The following is a 17,607-nucleotide window of genomic DNA, read 5'->3' as shown; positions in this document are numbered from 1 at the left end:
TCAGACATGAATTAATTAAATAATAATAATAATACAACTAATAATAATAATAAGGGTTTTTTTAATAATAATAATAAATTACCAAAATATAAAAAAAAATTATTTATTTAATTTATACTTTATAACTTGTAAAAAAAATAACGATATTATTTAATTAAAAAAAATATCCGAATCAAGTACTTAGTTGTATTTTTCTAATTTATAATTTAAATTTATACATTGATAACAAAAGAATTACTACTAAAATTAAACAATCGAGCTTTGTATTTTCTTCACAAGCCACTATATATAATCTTTCTCATATCCCATTAAGGACAAAAACTTGTGTGAGACGGTCTCACATGAGACCCACTCCCCATTAAGAACTTTCATGTAGAACGATGTCGATTCAATCTTTCATTATTGTTATTGTAGTGGAAAATAACCAAATACATCGATCATATAATATTTTAAAAAAAAAGATAATAACATCAAAATAAATAATAAGTTTTTTATAAGACGATCTCACTGTTAATATCAAATAAAAAGATAAATATTGATGTTGAATTTTAATCAAAGATGGTCTTCGTTTTGTAATACAATATTCGGAAGTTAGTTAAATCAACGTCCCAATCATATGAGATAAGGCATCTCATTCATGGCATCGGTTGATTTTATTTCACGTATTAGAGATTCATTTTTAGAATTGTCAAATTGGCCGATCGGCAGTCAAAGAGGGCCGGTCGGTTTATCAATTGATCGAGTTGTAGATAGAATACTCGTGAAAAATTTAAAATAACATTAACATATGATATTCAATCAAACAAATTATATAAAATTTAAGAATAGGTCTCTTGTGAGACGGTCTCACGAATCTTTATTTGTGAGACGAGTCAACCCTACCGATATTCAAAATAAAAAGTAATAATCTTAGCAAAAAATTTAATATGTTTTCATGGATGACCCAAATAAGAGATCCGTCTCACAAAATACGACCCGTGAGACCGTCTCACACAAATTTTTGTCAAAATTTAAATATCAACTGTGAATAAAAATCAAATACTGAAATAATACGAATAACATAAATAAATAGAAATTTATTAATAAAAAAAATAAAAAGTGCGATATTAAAAACACAATAAATACTACTTTTAATTCGCGAGCTACATATTCTAAAAGTGAGTGTTTTGATGCAACAAACAAAAAAAGAGAGAAACTTATGGGCAAGCCCATCCCGTCACAACCCGCAGCTCGTTTGGGCTAGTACACCTCCAAATAGGCCATGAAAAGTGTAATCCAACCCAACTATTTTCAATAACGGAACGGGGCGGCCTATCGGGTCTAACACATTTCGACGGGTTTAACTATTCTAACCATTGATCTAATAACGTCTCGTGTTTTGACACATTAACATTATCAACATTAATATTACTCATATATTGATAAATGAAATCTTAAATACACGATTCATTGTTGTACTATTATAAAGATAACGTCTCATTAACCATAATATACATGCATCCGCGGCATCAATGACTCGAATAAAAGATTCGTCTCACGAAATTGACTCGTGAGACTATCTCACAGGAGTTTTTGTGATACCAAATTATGAAATATGATTTTCTTTCTTATTTTCACATTTTCTACCACTAATACCAAACAGAAATTCACTACATTGAATTTTCCACCCTCTCAACTTAAAAACATATATCCTCTAACTCATTAAATGGAGCATTATTCTCTTGAGGTGTAGTGAATTCTCTGTCATATTTAAAGATAGCAATGCACTTCCCATGTCAACATAAAACTACACAATTGAAAAAGTACAAATAGAGGAATTTATTATACTACCATTTCAAGATCTGAAATATTCAGTTCTTTTGGAGTGGCAATATCCAGATTAAATAATAAACAGTAATATGTATGTATGTACGTACCATACAAATAAATAAATCATCTGTCAATACTTTTTCGAACGTATTTATAACACAAAGTTTGTTCAATGTGTTTTACCTGACTAACATAATTTATAAGTTTTTGCTTTAACATGAGGGTTTACCTAATACACATCGAATAATAACGACTACGAGTTCTTATGTCATTTAAAAAACAGCCAAACTTGTCTCCCCGCATTGCATTGCATATTCTTTTAATTTCTTCCTTCTCAACATACTACATACATCTATTCTAGACATCTCTATCTTGGTCTTGGAGAATACACTCCTCCAAATAATTGGTTATTTACTCTACTTTTATTCAAATTAATATAACGAAGAATTATTAAAATAGTAAGTATGAGTGTTTAAATTTTTTTTAAAAAAATATTGATATAATAAATATATTTAATTATTATATAGGAAATTTTATATAATTTGAGATCATATTCAAACAAAGGTAACATGCATGCATGTCAGCGATAATAATTTTATCTCATGATTATGCAATAGTGATATGATGTTGCAGAGATCATGTTTAAATTAGAGATGTCAATGGGATGGGTATGGCTAAACCCAAGACCCGTCTCATGAAGAAAACTTGGACCCATTACCCGCCCCACCCCGAAACCGAAATGGGGCCGGGTAGACCCGCGAGACCCGTGAGACCCGAATTTTTTTTAAATGAAAACAATAATCTTCTTATCAAATGACTGAATTATGAAACAAACAATCCTCTAAATACAACACAATAAAAAACTAATTCATGTATTCGACTACACTTAATAATAACAAACAAATTATTCTCACGACATAATGAATAACATAAAAAAAAAGAGTTACTAGCTCTCCAATAAAAAAGTCTTGACATCCTCAAAAATAAGTCATAATAGAACTTAAACAGATCAATGTAAAATCAGCGAGTAAGCAATCTTTCAGACACATTATTCAGGATCATCTTCCAATTCATCAAGAATGGTGGGACAAGTTGGTAAATTACTTGAAGAATTACTTACAAAATTAAAGAGAGAAAGCACATTGAAAAAATAAAACTGTAATTTAAAACCGTAAAAAAAATGTAATTTAAAGAGAGAAAGTATAATAACAAAATTAAAATGAAAGTACAATGACAAAATAAAAATGTGATTTATTTACCTTCCACGTCACCTCACAACCATCTTCGTGAGCACATCAATTTATATCCACATATATGGGGCGGGTATGGGTTGGGTATTATAGGACCCATGACCCGCCCCATACCCAAACGGGTCTCAAAAATTGGACCCGAGACCCGCCCCATGACCCATTTAGTATGCCCAAACCCGCCCCAGATGGGGTGGGTCCATTGTGGGTCTGGGTAAAACCCGGACCCATTGACATCCCTAGTTTAAATATTAATTTTTTATTTTGAAATTTAATTTTTTATTTCATTAAATGTATGAGTATTTAAACACAAAATAAAATCACATACAAATGAAAAAATTTAAAACCAAACACAGTAAAAGAATAAACACTTATAATTTAAAGCATTTTCATTGATCTACAACGATCAAATCATCTCATTTGCTCTTTTATATTTTTTAAAAATGTTTTATTATTAAATCTTAATTTGACGTTGGATTTGATCATATATATATATATATATTTTTTTTTTTAAAAAAGTAAATGTCTCCGGCGAGTTTCACCACGCGGGGCCTGCCTGCCTACATCATCCTCGTGCCACATTGTCGCCCCTTGAGAAATTCCCAGCCCGTTGTACTCGCCCTAAGGAGAAAAGATGCTCCTCTGTTGTCAAATTCCACAGATAGTCAGACACCACCATAACCTCTGAAAGTATAGTGAATACCAAAACCCCAAAAGAACCACAGTCCCCCTGTTTGTTTTTCTTTCTCTAGAGAGGGAATGAAATGGAAGCCTGTAAATTTGCCTAGTCTTTCCTCTCGGTTAGACAAAAGCATCTACAAAAATCTTATCTTTTTAGCCTCTTCAGGAAACAAGAAGAGCCCATGATTTAATCCCATCAAGATTCCAACAATGGATTTTCCAAGGAATCCACTCTCTTTCTTCCGACTTTTTCTGCTCATTTCAACCATTTTTGAGCTCACCCCACTATCCAAATCTGCTGATGATTACACCACCTTAGTGTACAAGGGTTGTGCGAATCAGCCTTTATCAGATCCGTCTGGGGTTTATTCACAAGCAATTTCATCCCTTTATGGCACCCTCATTGCACAATCCTCAAAGGCCAAATTTTTCAAGACTACCGCTGGCACTTCTCAGTCGACAATCAACGGCCTTTTCCAATGCAGTGGCGACTTGTCAAATGTTGATTGCTACAACTGTGTAAGCGGCTTGCCTGTTCTCATAGACAAGCTCTGTGGCAAGGCTATTGCGGCTAGAGTTCAGCTTTCTGGGTGCTACATGCTGTACGAGGTTGCGGGGTTCCAACAAGTTTCTGGGATGCAAATGTTGTACAAGAGTTGTAGTGCAACAAATATCGGAGGGGCTGGATTTGAGGAGAGGAGGGACACTGCCTTATCTTCACTTGAAAATGGCATGATTAGTAGTAGCGATGGTTTTTATACAGCAAGTTATGAATCTGTTTTTGCAGTGGGGCAGTGTGAGGGTGATGTTGGAGCTTCTGATTGTGTGGTCTGTGTGCAAAATGCTGTCCAGAGGGCTCAGGTCGAGTGTGGAAGCTCCATTTCTGGCAAAATCTATCTCCAGAAATGCTTCATTAGTTATAGTTATTATCCAAATGGAGTCCCTAAAAAATCTTCTTCGTCTGCTTCTTCTTCTTCATATACTTCTCCTTCTTCATCAGGTATTGATAATTCTCTTTGCTAAGTGGCGTATTTCTTTCTTTCTTTTTTTTTTTTTTGCTTAACGGGACTCTGATTTGTGAGCTGTCTCCCAACCGTGATATTAATATTTTAATCAGTAAATTTCATGTATAAAGAAGGATGATTAAGATGTTCGTCTGGTTTAAACATCTTGGCCTTATTTCTATATATTATTGGTGATTGAAAGAGCATTAAGAATTTACTAAGGCAAGTTGTTTTTGAATGATGACAGGGTCAAGCCCAAATACAGGGAAGACCGTGGCTATAATATTAGGAGGGGCAGCAGGAGTTGGGTTTTTGGTAATTTGCTTGCTGTTTGCAAGAGGTTTGGCAAAGAGAAAAGATGGTATGGATATAAGCCCTTTTCTCTCTTTTGAAAATTTTGTGCTTTCTAAATCTTATGCAATTACATGAGTTATGTTTGAATCTGTGCAGATCACTGAGAGCAAGTGTAATTTGTGAGAGAGATGACTATATTTGGAGTGGAGCTATTGTCTCTTCTTTGAAAACCACTCATTGATTATCATGTTTTTTGAGGTTTTTGAGGGAGTTGAGGAAAATTAAGGGCATGAACTCATGTTATTGTCAGTGAAAATTTAGGGATGTTGCCATAGAAATTTTGGTGGCTGGTTGGAATAGAGACGAAGGTGCAAATTGTAGTGTTTTGTGGAGGGAATTGGAGAACAAGAAGAATCAAAAGATTTTGGCTTTTTTCATCCCATTTGCCATGTGAATTGTTCTCTGTTTTCTGTCCTTGCCTGGGATAATTATTCTTTATTTCTCCAAAGTTTTACTGATTTTATCGAAAAGCTTCCCTATCTCTGGTTGCATGCTCTATGTTTTCCTCCTCCCTAGTTAGCTTTTAGGCATGTCAAACATTGGCATGCATTCAATCAAATAATAAAAGGGTCAAATAGTGTCAGTTGTTTTCCTTTATCTAAGAAAATTAGAAAAAAAACTTCAAACAAACAATTAAATTCCAATTAATATGTAATTTTGAGAAACCAAATTTATGGGCTCAGTCCGCGGGTGCACTTTTCTTCACCGTTCCTTTTATTTTTTGTGAGTTGGGGAACCATTGTTATCAAGTTTCTAATCCGATATCTTATAAAAAATATGGATAGCAGGGATGAAAACGAGTCGAGCCGAACAGTATCAGACTCGAGCTCGGTTCGTTTAATACACACATAGGCTCGAGCTCACTTTGTTAATAGCTTGTTTATTTTTTTTCCGCTGCACAATTATATGTTTAAATCGTCTTTGGCTCTCACGATTGCAATTTCCCACCCAAATTTCTTGACTTTTTCACCATTTTCACTCATTTGCAATTTTTTCCCTCTCCTCTTAACATTAATCAAAACAGCAAAATTGTTTCTAGCAGAACCAAGAAGGAGATGGGACACAAATATGATTTAAATGACTTAACAAGAATGTCAAGGTTTGATTGAACATCGCACCCGACACTCATGGTAATTATGGATTTGAATCCTCTGTTATTGGGAATGCACGACATCATATGCCGTGTTTTATACAAGATCATCAATTGATGCATCTTGACAATTTTTTAAATGTCTGACAATTTGAGATGATCATCATCTTGTGTAAAATAAGCTCAGCACATAGTTCTGTGCTTAAGCCCTCCAAATCCTGGTAATTACTAGACTGTATGTACAGTGTCTGGCCTTTTGGATTGTCACGAACTTTGAAACATGAAACCAAACATTTGATAAAGGATGATAGTCATCAATCCTGCAGCTTTCCCGGTATCCAACTTAAACTCAGATGTATTGATTATGAAAATTGCAAGTTACATTCAACAAAAGTAAAACTAGAATGAAACATGATCTAAAGAGAAGTAATCTTGGATGTAACACCACACAAGTTTTAACAGGCATTGATACTAAGGACCATATGGTTTATTCGTGATGGTATCATATCCTGGAGTCCAGACAACCGCAACCGTTTTTCGGAGTTTCATTTGGAAGTTGATCCTGTTCAGATCTCTCTTTAATGCACAGTCCCATGATTGAAAACCACTCACTTTATAATTGTTCAACTCATGGAGGTGCCTTCACTTGACCTCATCTTCAGTGAGAGATGCGGCGGCGTCCGGGGAGCCAAGAAAGTGCATCATCCCAAATCTGCCACATCAAATTTTACAATAATCTGCGGAGAGACTTACTGTCTCTTAAATTCTTCGATAGGGGTGGAGAATATTTGTAATATTGGGCGCAACATTTGATCCAGAAATGATGCAATTGGTCGTTAAATACTCAAATACAGCGACAAGGATAGCACATCCATAAAATTTTGTAACATGACTTCACTACAGACTGACCCACGATGCATGCACGCGCAAGCAATCAAGACAAGCATAACCCCCGCACCCCAAAACAGAGCATTCTTCAACAATCTCATCATCCTTTACTCCAACTCCAATCTCCACTCCCTCGCCCTCCGCCTCTTCAACTCCATACCCTGCCCAAACACCGTCACATGGACTTCCATAATCTCTGCATTCTCCGCCTCCCCACTCGCCATCCGCCTCTTGCTTTCCATGCTAAGACAGTCCTCCACAATTCTTCCCAACGCACGCACTATTGCTTCCTTGCTCAAAACATGCGCTTTCTTGAACTATAATTCAATTGGCTCACAACTTCAAGCGCTTTCATTTAAACTTTGTTTGTATGAAAACGCTTTTGTTGGTTCTGCTTTTGTTTCTTTTTACTGTAAGACGAGGGATCTGGATTCTGCACGTAAGGTGTTCGATGAACTGTCTGTGCGTGATGAGGTTTGTTTTGGTGCTATAATTAATGGGTTGGCTCAAAATAAGAGGCCCATTGACGCTTTAAGGTTCTTCGCTGAGACGAGGAGAGAGGATGCATTGTCATCATTTCATGGCTTATCCGGGGCGTTGTGTGCTGCTGCGGGGGTGGCAATGCTCGAGCAATGTAGGATCATTCATGGGCATGCGGTGGTGATTGGAATGGACTCAGATGTGTACATAGGGACCGGGTTGATCGATGGGTATGGAAAGTGCGGACTCGTGGAGGAGGCGAGGATGGTGTTTAATGAGTTGGAGGTTGGGTTGAACATAGCCGGGTGGAATGCGATGATGGCAGGGTATGCACAACAAGGGAGCGTTGACCTTGTGGTAGAGCTTTTTTGTGTAATGGAAAGACGAGGAATGAAGCCGGATGAATATAGTTTTTTGGCAGTCTTGACAGCATTCTACAATGCAGGTATGGATATGGAAGCTGAAAGGTGGTTCAATAGAATGAAACTGCAGCATGGATTGGAACCGAGGATTGAGCACTACACATGTTTAGTTGGAGTAATAGGGAGGGCAGGAAGGCTAGATGAGGCAGAAAAAGTTGCTTTGACAATGCCATATGAACCTGATGCAGCTGTGTGGAGAGTGTTGTTGTCAAGTTGTGTGAGCAATAGAAACGCCAAGATGGCTGTGAGAATGAGCAGTAAATTGTTGGAAATGGACCCCGATGATGACTCAGCTTTGGTGATTTTGGCAAATACGTTTGCAAGCACTGAAAGGTGGGATGGGGTTAAAGAAGTATGGAAGATGATGAATGATAGGAGATTGAGAAAGGAGATTGGGAGGAGTTGGATTGAAGTACAGGGATCGATTTGTGTATTCTTCGCTGGAGATACAAGGCATCCTAGGAAGGACGAGATCTATACAAAGTTGACAGAGTTGATGGACGAGATAGAAAATTTAGGATATGTACCAATTTTGGATGAGATGTTGCATGAAGTAGACGCAGAAGAAAAGAGGGCGTCGCTCTGGCATCACAGTGAAAAATTGGCAGTGGCTTTCGGTTTATTGGGTGGGGTTACACCACCTGGAAAGCCATTGAGGATTGTAAAGAATTTGAGGATCTGTAAAGATTGCCACGAGGCATTCAGGTATATTAGCACGGTGACGAAGAGGGAGATCATAGTGAGAGATGCACACCGATACCATAGGTTCTCAAATGGAACTTGTAATTGTGGTAATATCTGGTAGTCTATATTCCTTGTGTACGCATTTTTCCCGAGCTTTGTTTTTTTCTCAGAAAGTTAATTGGGTGGCCATTTGAAGCAAATAGTACGAGATAAACAGTAGTAAATAATACCACCCTAGTCCACCGGAGTAAAACTTTTTTTTATATATTGCAAACATGAAAACGGCATGTTTATGAGTTTATCAACTTCCAGTGCTTTGGACATCAGAGTGCTAAAAACCAAGTTCTGGCCTGAACTGTCCTCAGGTCTACCAAAACCCCGGCATACAACAAGAGATGTATTGTACAGCCAAGGTACAGAAACTGTATATGCAAAACCACGGGCTGAATTCCCATTTCCTAATAGTGCGTCTTTGTACGATCGGGACACTTGAGAAACGTACTGGCCCTTTGGCACAAAGGGGAGACCAGATGGATGAGATGCGTCGACATTTAAGTCAACATATGAATGCAAGTTCACAACCACTGTTCCATGATCCGGATGAAGGCGGTTCCCTAGAGCTTGGAGGAACGGGGAATGAGGATTCCACAGCTTGTGTGGAAAAATATCATCTCCATCATAGGCATCGATAAAGATGATATCATATATATTGTTGCTCTCAAGAATAAACTGCTCTGCATCTGAATTAAACAAGAATAGCCTCTCGTGAGTGCCTTTCCACAGTATCTCATCTGCATGATCTGGCTTTGCAAATGCACGTTTGCCTGATGGGGTTATAACTGAGAAAGACGGAAAACCCATTGCTCGAATCGAAGCTGAGATTACGATGGGATCAATTTCAACTATGTGGACTATAGCACCTGAAGAAAGCAAAACAACTTAGCATAACAATCTTACTGGTCTTTGGGAAAGAATCCCAAGTAAAATGGAAGTTCAACCATTTCAGCAAGATAAAAGAGAACTTTTGACAAAATAGAGAATGAGTAGATGAAGACAATAAGAATTAAATTGGCTGGTCAAAGAAATTATCCCAGCACGCACAGTCAGATTCATTTTGTAGAACACCAGCAAATTTCTAGGCCAAATTCACTGGTTCTTGTTGACAGTAAGAGTCTGAAACAGGAATGCTTGATCACAAGGAGTGGAGGACAAATTCTTCAATCAGAAAGGAAGTTCAAATTTCTAACCTCGAATTTTACTTGCCAAAAACAAAGGTATGCTTCCTCCACCATGACCAATGCATAATATATTCATATTTTGCCTCCCAAGTACAGCTTTCTTAAAATCATAATTACACGATGAGATGGTGGCCAATCCAGCAGCTATCAAGCTCTTCACATCTGCAGAAAGATATGAAGGCAATAAAAGTCAGTTAAATGTTGTGGTGGAGAATCGAGAAAACAAAAGCAGACAGGGAAAGTTCCATTTGTATAATTTAACAACAGGAAGGTAAATTTTTCCTCATTCTATCATGCTTTAGGACAAAGGAGAGGGAAGAAAAAATATCACGTGATGATAATGGGAATGCGAGAGAATTATTTTCGAACTTTGAATTTCATTTTCATTATTTGGTTTTCCCAACACCAGCCTCTGGATCCATTGAAACCTTCGATTTCAGATGGTAACCGTGTTGATCAAGACTCAACAGTTTACAGAACACATCGAGACTGACGAGTCAAAACAGCAAAATCACACGCTAATACCATAAATATCTCTTCACCTCCATCTGATAAGAAAAACACAATTATAGAACAGATGTAACTTTTGGATGCAGAGGCGGAGCCAGGATCTTGGTTCAGTGTAGGCAACAATATATTATAATTAATAAAGCAAAAAAAAAAGCACTGATTAATGACAACTAAAAATAATGTGTCATAAAGTTTGAACACAAGTTACGCAAAGCAAGTAGCATTGATAATTAATGGGAAAACGTCAGAAAAATTACGAACAACAGCGTGTACAAAATCCGAAATCAAAACAAAATATGATATAAAATATAAAATATACGTTCGAAAAATAAGCATGAATTCATTATCGATTGGAAAAAACATAAAATTATAAAATAATTGAATGATCGACAAACATTGAACGAAAAAACAAACCTAAAATTTGGTGACATTTTGGATTTTTTAGAGATTATGAAAGATGAAGCAGTAATTAAAATAAATTGGATTTATTGTTAATCAAAGTGTATGATGTCCGTGACTCGTGAAGAGAAAACATNAATTTTTTTTAGCCCAGTGTGGGCCTATGCTGGCTCCGCCCTTGTAATTGGATGCATTGTTGTAGGTTATTCTGATATTGAAAGATGACTGAATGCAACAAACAATATTCAAGGCTTCAACAAGAGGGATAGTAAATAAGAACATGCGTGAAGTTCTTCATGAATTTACATTAAAACCTTCTTAATGTACAATGAATAGAATGAAGAGACATACTAAAATTATCACACTACACATTGCAATATATATATTTTTTTACAGAACTATGGAATTGGTCCTATAAGATTCTGATTATCATCTTTCTGACAATTGCTTTGATATGCATTTGATTTTGGCGGAACAAAATTTTTATCATTGGTTTATGGCCTTTTTTTAATATGCTACATTCTTTTATTGATCTGTACTCCCTTCCTTTGGCTGAAATCCATACATTAATGTCACAAGGAAAATGAATGCAGTAGTATAATCTGCAGTAGATCATTCAACAGGAAATGCATGCATATCGTAAGATGTAATACTCAAAATTCTACAGGAAAATAATAGCAGCAAAATTGCAGAGGGAACAAATTTGGAGGCATTTACATGGTACAGCCAGACAATGTGCCTGCTGCATCAAGCACATAGAGCCAGGTTCTCCTTGTCTATAAGCAGCCATTACTTTAACCGTGCTTTCTCGAGTATAATCATTAAAATGAAGAGTTCGCCACTGATAACCTGTAATTACGAATTTTCCATGGTTTTTAAGACCTGGATATATCTCAGTGTACCTCTGTTGAAGCCAATTCTCTGCCCTTCCCCAATGAAGTTTATCCTGTGTCACCGTTGTTACAACATTAGTTGACACCTACAGCATTTATATTGACTTTCAACATAATGACGACATCTAGAACTTGAGGTACAATGGATATGATGAAAACCCGCTGGCTACAAGAGGATACACGAAGTTAAGTCGGAGACAGCCACCATATACATGGAACGAACACAGACAATACAGCAAAAGCAAACATACTGGCTTGGAACAAGGATGAGCTAAGACAGAGACGACGCCGTTTCCACTGCGTGAAATTCCTCGAAAAACGGTTTCTCCAGCAGAGGCGCCACCTCCTCCTCCTCCCCACCACTCGGAGGCGAATGCCCAATCTCCTTCGTCGTCGATATGGCTGCTTCTAATCGCCGTCGAAAAGCGCCGGAGGCCCGATTTAAAATTGATTCTCACCGAATTAAACATTTCTACAACGCGGAATTGATCCCGAGAACCCCCCCTTCTTTCTTACAGGGAAATTGGCCGCGCCAAAATCAAAGTCAATTTTAGGGTTTTATTAATTTGGAGGGAGAAGCATTACCTCGTTCCAAATTCCAAAAGCGCACACCGGCTTCTCGAGTTGACTCGTTGGTCCATTTCGTGCTATGGTTTGACTTGGAAAGAGTACGATGATACAACAATCACTAGTCCAAGACAACTTATACTTATAACAAAAACTTCGACAATCGATTCAAACATAAACTTACAGCTAATATGTTTTGACAAACGGGAAATTGGTCGTCCCCAACCGTCGATTTTTTTTTGTGTTCAGTCCCTGGGTACTTTTTTAGTAACACATTTCCACATGATGTGTACCACATTTCCACATGAATTGTACCACATTTTGTATGACATAGTACCACAATTTTGTGGGTAGGAAGTGAACTCAAAGAAATATTTTGATTGGAGATTTTTCACAACTTTCCATTTGACCAACACATTTAAATAAATAAATAAAATAAAATAAATAAAAGTATTTTAAAGTCAAATAACAAAAACAACAAACACTTTCCAATATATGTAATCCTAATCTTAGGAAAATTCAGTGGTGCCTAACTATCATAGAATCTAACTTATCTACACTAGTTGGAACATTGTCCTAAGCAGAGGACTTAACTAACCTACGTGCTTTCTCCCAGTCCAATATCGCTCGTCAAGATCAGTTACACATGATATTTTGTAACGAAATAAAGAAGAAAAAACAGTAAACCGAAGAAGTATAACTATTAACTGTAGAACCATATGACATTCATTCACTTTTGGCTTTCAATTGATCACAACAATTTGATCTCAACCTTTTGAGTCTCATATATAATCACCATCTGCTCGGATCATCCAATATCCCATGATTTATTATCAGAACACTGAAAAACTTCGGTTCCTCTCGATCTTTTCGACCACGGAAACCTCTGCAAGTAATCTCTTCAATCCGGAGGGATAGATATTATTGATTAATGGACATGTTTTTGCTTTACTTTCTTGTTTTCTGATATTGTGTAATATGTTTTGGATTTAGTGTATTCAAAAGTGAAATGAGGGAAGACAGAGAAGAAGCTGATCAATATGCATATCGGAGAAGTTCTCTGCAGTCTTCGAAGGCATTTGAATGACAACCTTGCGTCATTTCTCTTCTGCAGGTATATTTGAAAAATTACTGTGCGAATGATTATTTATAAAATGCATATTAATTTGTTATTAATTAGTATATGTTTCAAACGTAAAACGTTGATATTTTGGATTTTTTTATCTTAAATATTTAAAATTAACTGGTTAAATATTTCACTAACAAATTAAATATACTCATGAACATAAATTGTATCAACAAGTTCTGTTCAATTTAATTAAAGTTTTAATGTAACAAATCTTAGATAATTATTTGTGTTCTAATTAATTGTATTTATCATGAAAAAAATGTTTAACATGTTTTTATAATAATAATAGCTATTATTAATTTTAAAGATCTTTTGAATCAAATTCAGATAGTATGAGCTAAATTTTCAAGTATGAATAGTAAAGGTTATTTTATTTTAGTCGAAAATATTGAAGTTTCACCAATGGGTTAACTGTAACGACAAACTAATGAAATTAGTTTTCTAGATCAAACATTTTACATTTATGCCGTTGACACTTTATATGATATTACAAGGCAATTGCAAGAACATAACGGATTAATGGTCCCCAGGTACCCAACAAAATTTTTTCAGAGATACCTTACCTTGTATCCAAAACCGTTCAAAAAAATTGAATAAACAAATGGTCACACAATAAATAATATCTGATATCGCAGCCAACACGAACTTTGCAAATTTAAGCTCTTTTCATACACAAATAGATACACATGCATCTATATAATGTAGTTTTATGTTAAAAATGACAAGCCTATAGTTAATTCCTGTGTGGGTGTGCAGATGAGTCCCTTGGATCAGTCGTAAGAATTCCTCGCTCTTACGTCCCAATGTCACCACCGCCAACTTTTCATTCATCCAAAGGCATGAAGAGTTACCAGCTTTTGTTTCTTATAACGCATCAGATGATCGACTTTGTAATAAATTGATACATAACTGCTTGTCTGATCGACAGAAGAAACGAATAAGAAGATGACAGATGGGAAGGAGAACGGAAGAAATGTAAGAACTACTTCAGCACCACGTCCACGAGCTGTCTTATCCAGTCCAGGTAAATCACATAGTAGAAAACTTTTTGGTGTATGCAGTTTACCCCCTTTAAATTTCCTGAAAGAATTTCCAGGATCTCGATTATCGGGACAGAATGATGGGGAAATACTAAAGAGCTTTACTTGAAAGCTTATCAAAATACAGACAATTTCTCCTTCCTCATTTGAGATGATTATGATGGAATCATTTTAAGTAAAGCACAGACAAGAAGAGAATTACTTTCAGGTCTCAAAGATCATAATTCTGTGTCAGAACAGACCGCAAGAGATTCCCAAGGTCGGCAGTTGCTGAAAGTTTTGCTCCTACAAAGAGACAAGATAAGGAGTTAGTTGATTTCAAAGAGAATGGTTTAGCAAAAGGAAGAAATACAACCTTGGCTGGTTCAAGTACTAGAAGAGGACAAAAGAAAAGAATAGCACCAGCACTGATCCATGATTAAGCTTTTGATAAGCCCACTTGGCACTTTTTTGCAAACAAAAATGTCATTAATAATGTAAGATAATGAGGGAATAAATTCTTGACGAAAAGACTTCAACAAATATTATATTGTAACATAACAACTTCTGTCTTCCATGTAACAATGGCAAAGAGCAGGGAGATGCAAAAAATCCTAGATTTAAAATGTCTTGTCTCAACCTAAGTATTATGGTCATCAATGTTATAGATAGTGCCAATGAACGTTTGGTTCATTTCTAGGAAAAAACTAAATGACAATTCTAGCAGCTGAATCAATTTCATCCATTTGATTATAAGTTGATTTACCTTTTGTGCTGCTTCCTCGTGGCCAAACATATCAGTGGATTTACCTCTTAAGAAGTAAGGTAATGGAAAATAATATAAAAAACAGGAGAGTGAAAAAAATAAAGGCCTCTCACCATTTCGTTATTTCAAGTGTTCCTGATAACACAGCCACAAATATATGTTCATCTAGCACACACTAGATACTCTGATTTCCATCTCTAGATAGATCAAATTTAGCACACATGAAACCTTTTCGAACTCTGGATGAGTTTTATCCCCTGCGAGAAATACTTTCCCGCCGTTGCTTGATTCAACCCAACTACAACCAGGTTGCTTTTTCACACCTGTATTTCTCATGCGCACCCAAACCTTTTCAGCTTCATCTTTCATCCCACTGGCTAGATACATTTCACCCAGAATCATATAAACACCAGAGTTATATGGTTCTAATTCAAGAATCTTCTCACCACAAATTTTGGCTACGGCAATGTTTTTATGCATTCTACATGCTCCAAGAAGTGCTCCCCAAATGCTTGCACAAACTTCTACTCCATGTACAATCATTTGCCTTAAAATATTCAGGGCCTCCTCAATATGTCCAAATCTTCCCAATAGGTCAACAATAGAAGTATAATGCTCATTAGTTGATTGAATAAAATACTCATTGCGCATAACACAGAAGTAAAATTTACCATGTTCCACAAGTCCTGCATGGCTACAGGCAGAAAGAACACCGACAAAGGTAATCTGATTAGGCTTCACAGTTGATAGCCTCATCTTTTCAAAAATCTTTATAGCGTTTTCAGCTTGACCATGGTGAGCTAGCCCACATATCACAGAATTCCAAGAAATGGTATCATGACAGGCCATAGAATAAAATTCAAGTAACGCAGAATGTACATTACCACATCTAAAATACATGGTAATCAATGCGTTAGAGGTTGAAATAAAGTGATCAATTCCAGCCTTGATTGCTTCTGTGTGAATTTGTTTTCCAAGGTTTAAGGATGGTAAGTTGGAACATATTGCAAGAAAACTTGTATGCGTAGCTTCATCTAGGGGCAATCTATCTTCTTTCATTTTGATAAATAACTTTATACCATCCTCACCACGATCATTTTCATCCAGTCCAAATATGGCAACATTCCATACAGTTGTATCACGAGAAGTCATTAATTCAAAAACTTTCATGGCATCCTCAACTTCCCCCGTGTCAAAGTATCCTTTCATAATGTTTGTCCATGACACAACACCACTTAACGGGCTCTTCTCTAAAACTGCATGAGCCTCTTTCACCAAACCATTCCTGACCAGTGCCAACAAAATTGAATTCCATGTTTTTTCGCATTTCTGAGGCATCTCATTGAAGAGCCTCAAAGCATTATTTATCCTACCATTACTAACGAGCCCGTCAATCATCGTTATCCATGAGGTCCAATCCTTCTCAGGCATCTTTTGAAACAAGCCTTCTGCTATTTCAACACTTCTATTTTTTAAGTAACCATTGATCATTGTATTCCAAGCTTGAACATCTTTTATTGGCATATCTTGAAAAAATTCCCTAGCTTCAACAAGACCTCCAGCCTCCAAACGCGCCTTCAGCATAATGGTCCAACTTGCAATATCCCGAACACCCATTATTCTAAACAACTCCTCAGCCTTACGGAACTCCTTAATCTTCACTAAGCCCCCAATCAGTAAATTCCAAGAAACCACAGCTTTCAAAGTAATTTGATTAAACACTCTCACCGCATCATCCATCAGGCCATTATTGACATACCCCGAGATCATTGAATTCCATGTTACTACATCTTGATACCCCATGCGTTCAAAAATCTCTTCTGCCCCCTTAACATCACCATTACACATTAGCCCGCATATCATTGTATTGTAGGAAAAGATATCGTGAAATGGCATTTGATTATACAAATACACGGCACTCTCAAAAAAGCCATTTTGAAAATATCCTCTGATCATGGCATTATACGTGACTGCGTTTTTCCTGGGCATTTCATCGAACAGTTCTCGGGCTTCATCAACGAGGCCAATTTTCATGAACTTCGAGATCTTTGAGTTGAATGGTTTCAAGTCGAGTCCCGCTGTAAGAGTATTGCAGTTGATGTGGCGTTTTGACAAAAGTATATTGGACAGTTTTGGAGCTTGTTTGATGCTTGAATTGAACCACATAATCCATGCGAAGTATAGCAGAGGCAGCTAAGGCTTCCCAGCAACAAATAACTTCGTTGACAATATATATTTATACGGTTTTGATATCCTGCACACCTTCCGTGCACACCAATATCAGCACCGATGAGGTGTCACTCACTTATTGGATGCACAATTTTTCTATATTTCATCACATCCAATAGGTGAGTGACACCTCATCGGTGCTCACATAGGTGTGCACGAAAGGTGTGCAGGATATCAAAACTGTATATTTATATATAT

General features: G+C 36.5%; 4 protein-coding genes across 12 annotated transcripts; 2 read left to right on the top strand and 2 right to left on the bottom strand.

Annotated features, from left to right (window-relative positions):
- The first annotated feature begins 3,645 nt into the window (after positions 1–3,645).
- On the top strand, positions 3,646–5,472 carry LOC140983718 (plasmodesmata-located protein 2-like). The gene is made up of 3 exons (XM_073450825.1): positions 3,646–4,737; positions 4,989–5,102; positions 5,192–5,472. Exons 1-3 carry the CDS (start codon positions 3,948–3,950, stop codon positions 5,197–5,199), a joined length of 912 nt encoding a protein of 303 aa, XP_073306926.1. The 5' UTR covers positions 3,646–3,947; the 3' UTR covers positions 5,200–5,472.
- A 1,841-nt stretch (positions 5,473–7,313) lies between these two features.
- LOC140983957 (putative pentatricopeptide repeat-containing protein At5g52630) lies at positions 7,314–8,780 on the top strand. Its single transcript, XM_073451109.1, has one exon. The coding sequence runs from the start codon at positions 7,314–7,316 to the stop codon at positions 8,778–8,780; it is 1,467 nt and encodes a 488-aa protein (XP_073307210.1).
- Positions 8,781–8,893: 113 nt separating this feature from the next.
- On the bottom strand, positions 8,894–12,373 carry LOC140984501 (uncharacterized). The gene is made up of 4 exons (XM_073451964.1): positions 11,951–12,373; positions 11,524–11,752; positions 9,907–10,059; positions 8,894–9,579 (listed from the first exon to the last, which is right to left on the bottom strand). The coding sequence occupies exons 1-4, from the start codon at positions 12,167–12,169 to the stop codon at positions 8,894–8,896; spliced, it is 1,287 nt and encodes a 428-aa protein (XP_073308065.1). The 5' UTR covers positions 12,170–12,373.
- A 1,567-nt stretch (positions 12,374–13,940) lies between these two features.
- LOC140985057 (uncharacterized) lies at positions 13,941–17,403 on the bottom strand. Of its 9 annotated transcripts, XM_073452801.1 has the most exons (4): positions 15,294–17,403; positions 14,791–14,880; positions 14,638–14,720; positions 13,942–14,475 (listed from the first exon to the last, which is right to left on the bottom strand). In XM_073452801.1, exon 1 carries the CDS (start codon positions 17,344–17,346, stop codon positions 15,346–15,348), a length of 2,001 nt encoding a protein of 666 aa, XP_073308902.1. In that variant the 5' UTR covers positions 17,347–17,403; the 3' UTR covers positions 13,942–14,475; positions 14,638–14,720; positions 14,791–14,880; positions 15,294–15,345. The 9 variants fall into 9 exon arrangements, with proteins under 9 accessions (XP_073308900.1, XP_073308901.1, XP_073308897.1 ...); XM_073452799.1 differs by having other exon boundaries at positions 13,941–14,720; XM_073452800.1 differs by having other exon boundaries at positions 13,941–14,720; positions 14,791–14,873.
- Positions 17,404–17,607: the final 204 nt, after the last annotated feature.

The sequence above is a fragment of the Primulina huaijiensis genome, chromosome 9 (genome assembly GCF_012295235.1).
Source record: "Primulina huaijiensis isolate GDHJ02 chromosome 9, ASM1229523v2, whole genome shotgun sequence".
NCBI classification, from domain to species: Eukaryota; Viridiplantae; Streptophyta; class Magnoliopsida; order Lamiales; family Gesneriaceae; genus Primulina; species Primulina huaijiensis.
This window is presented reverse-complemented; position numbering and strand designations above follow the sequence as displayed.

Excerpts from the sequence above, each read along its gene's own strand:
- LOC140983718 (XM_073450825.1), top strand. The coding sequence starts at position 3,948 with ATGGATTTTCCAAGGAATCCACTCTCTTTCTTCCGACTTTTTCTGCTC. Across the intron at positions 4,738-4,988 it reads TACTTCTCCTTCTTCATCAG|GGTCAAGCCCAAATACAGGG; the intron begins GTATTGATAATT and ends GAATGATGACAG.
- LOC140983957 (XM_073451109.1), top strand. The coding sequence starts at position 7,314 with ATGCTAAGACAGTCCTCCACAATTCTTCCCAACGCACGCACTATTGCT.
- LOC140984501 (XM_073451964.1), bottom strand. The coding sequence starts at position 12,169 with ATGTTTAATTCGGTGAGAATCAATTTTAAATCGGGCCTCCGGCGCTTT. Across the intron at positions 11,753-11,950 it reads CTCATCCTTGTTCCAAGCCA|GATAAACTTCATTGGGGAAG; the intron begins GTATGTTTGCTT and ends ACGGTGACACAG. Across the intron at positions 10,060-11,523 it reads ACATTGTCTGGCTGTACCAT|ATGTGAAGAGCTTGATAGCT; the intron begins GTAAATGCCTCC and ends ATCTTTCTGCAG.
- LOC140985057 (XM_073452796.1), bottom strand. The coding sequence starts at position 17,346 with ATGTGGTTCAATTCAAGCATCAAACAAGCTCCAAAACTGTCCAATATA.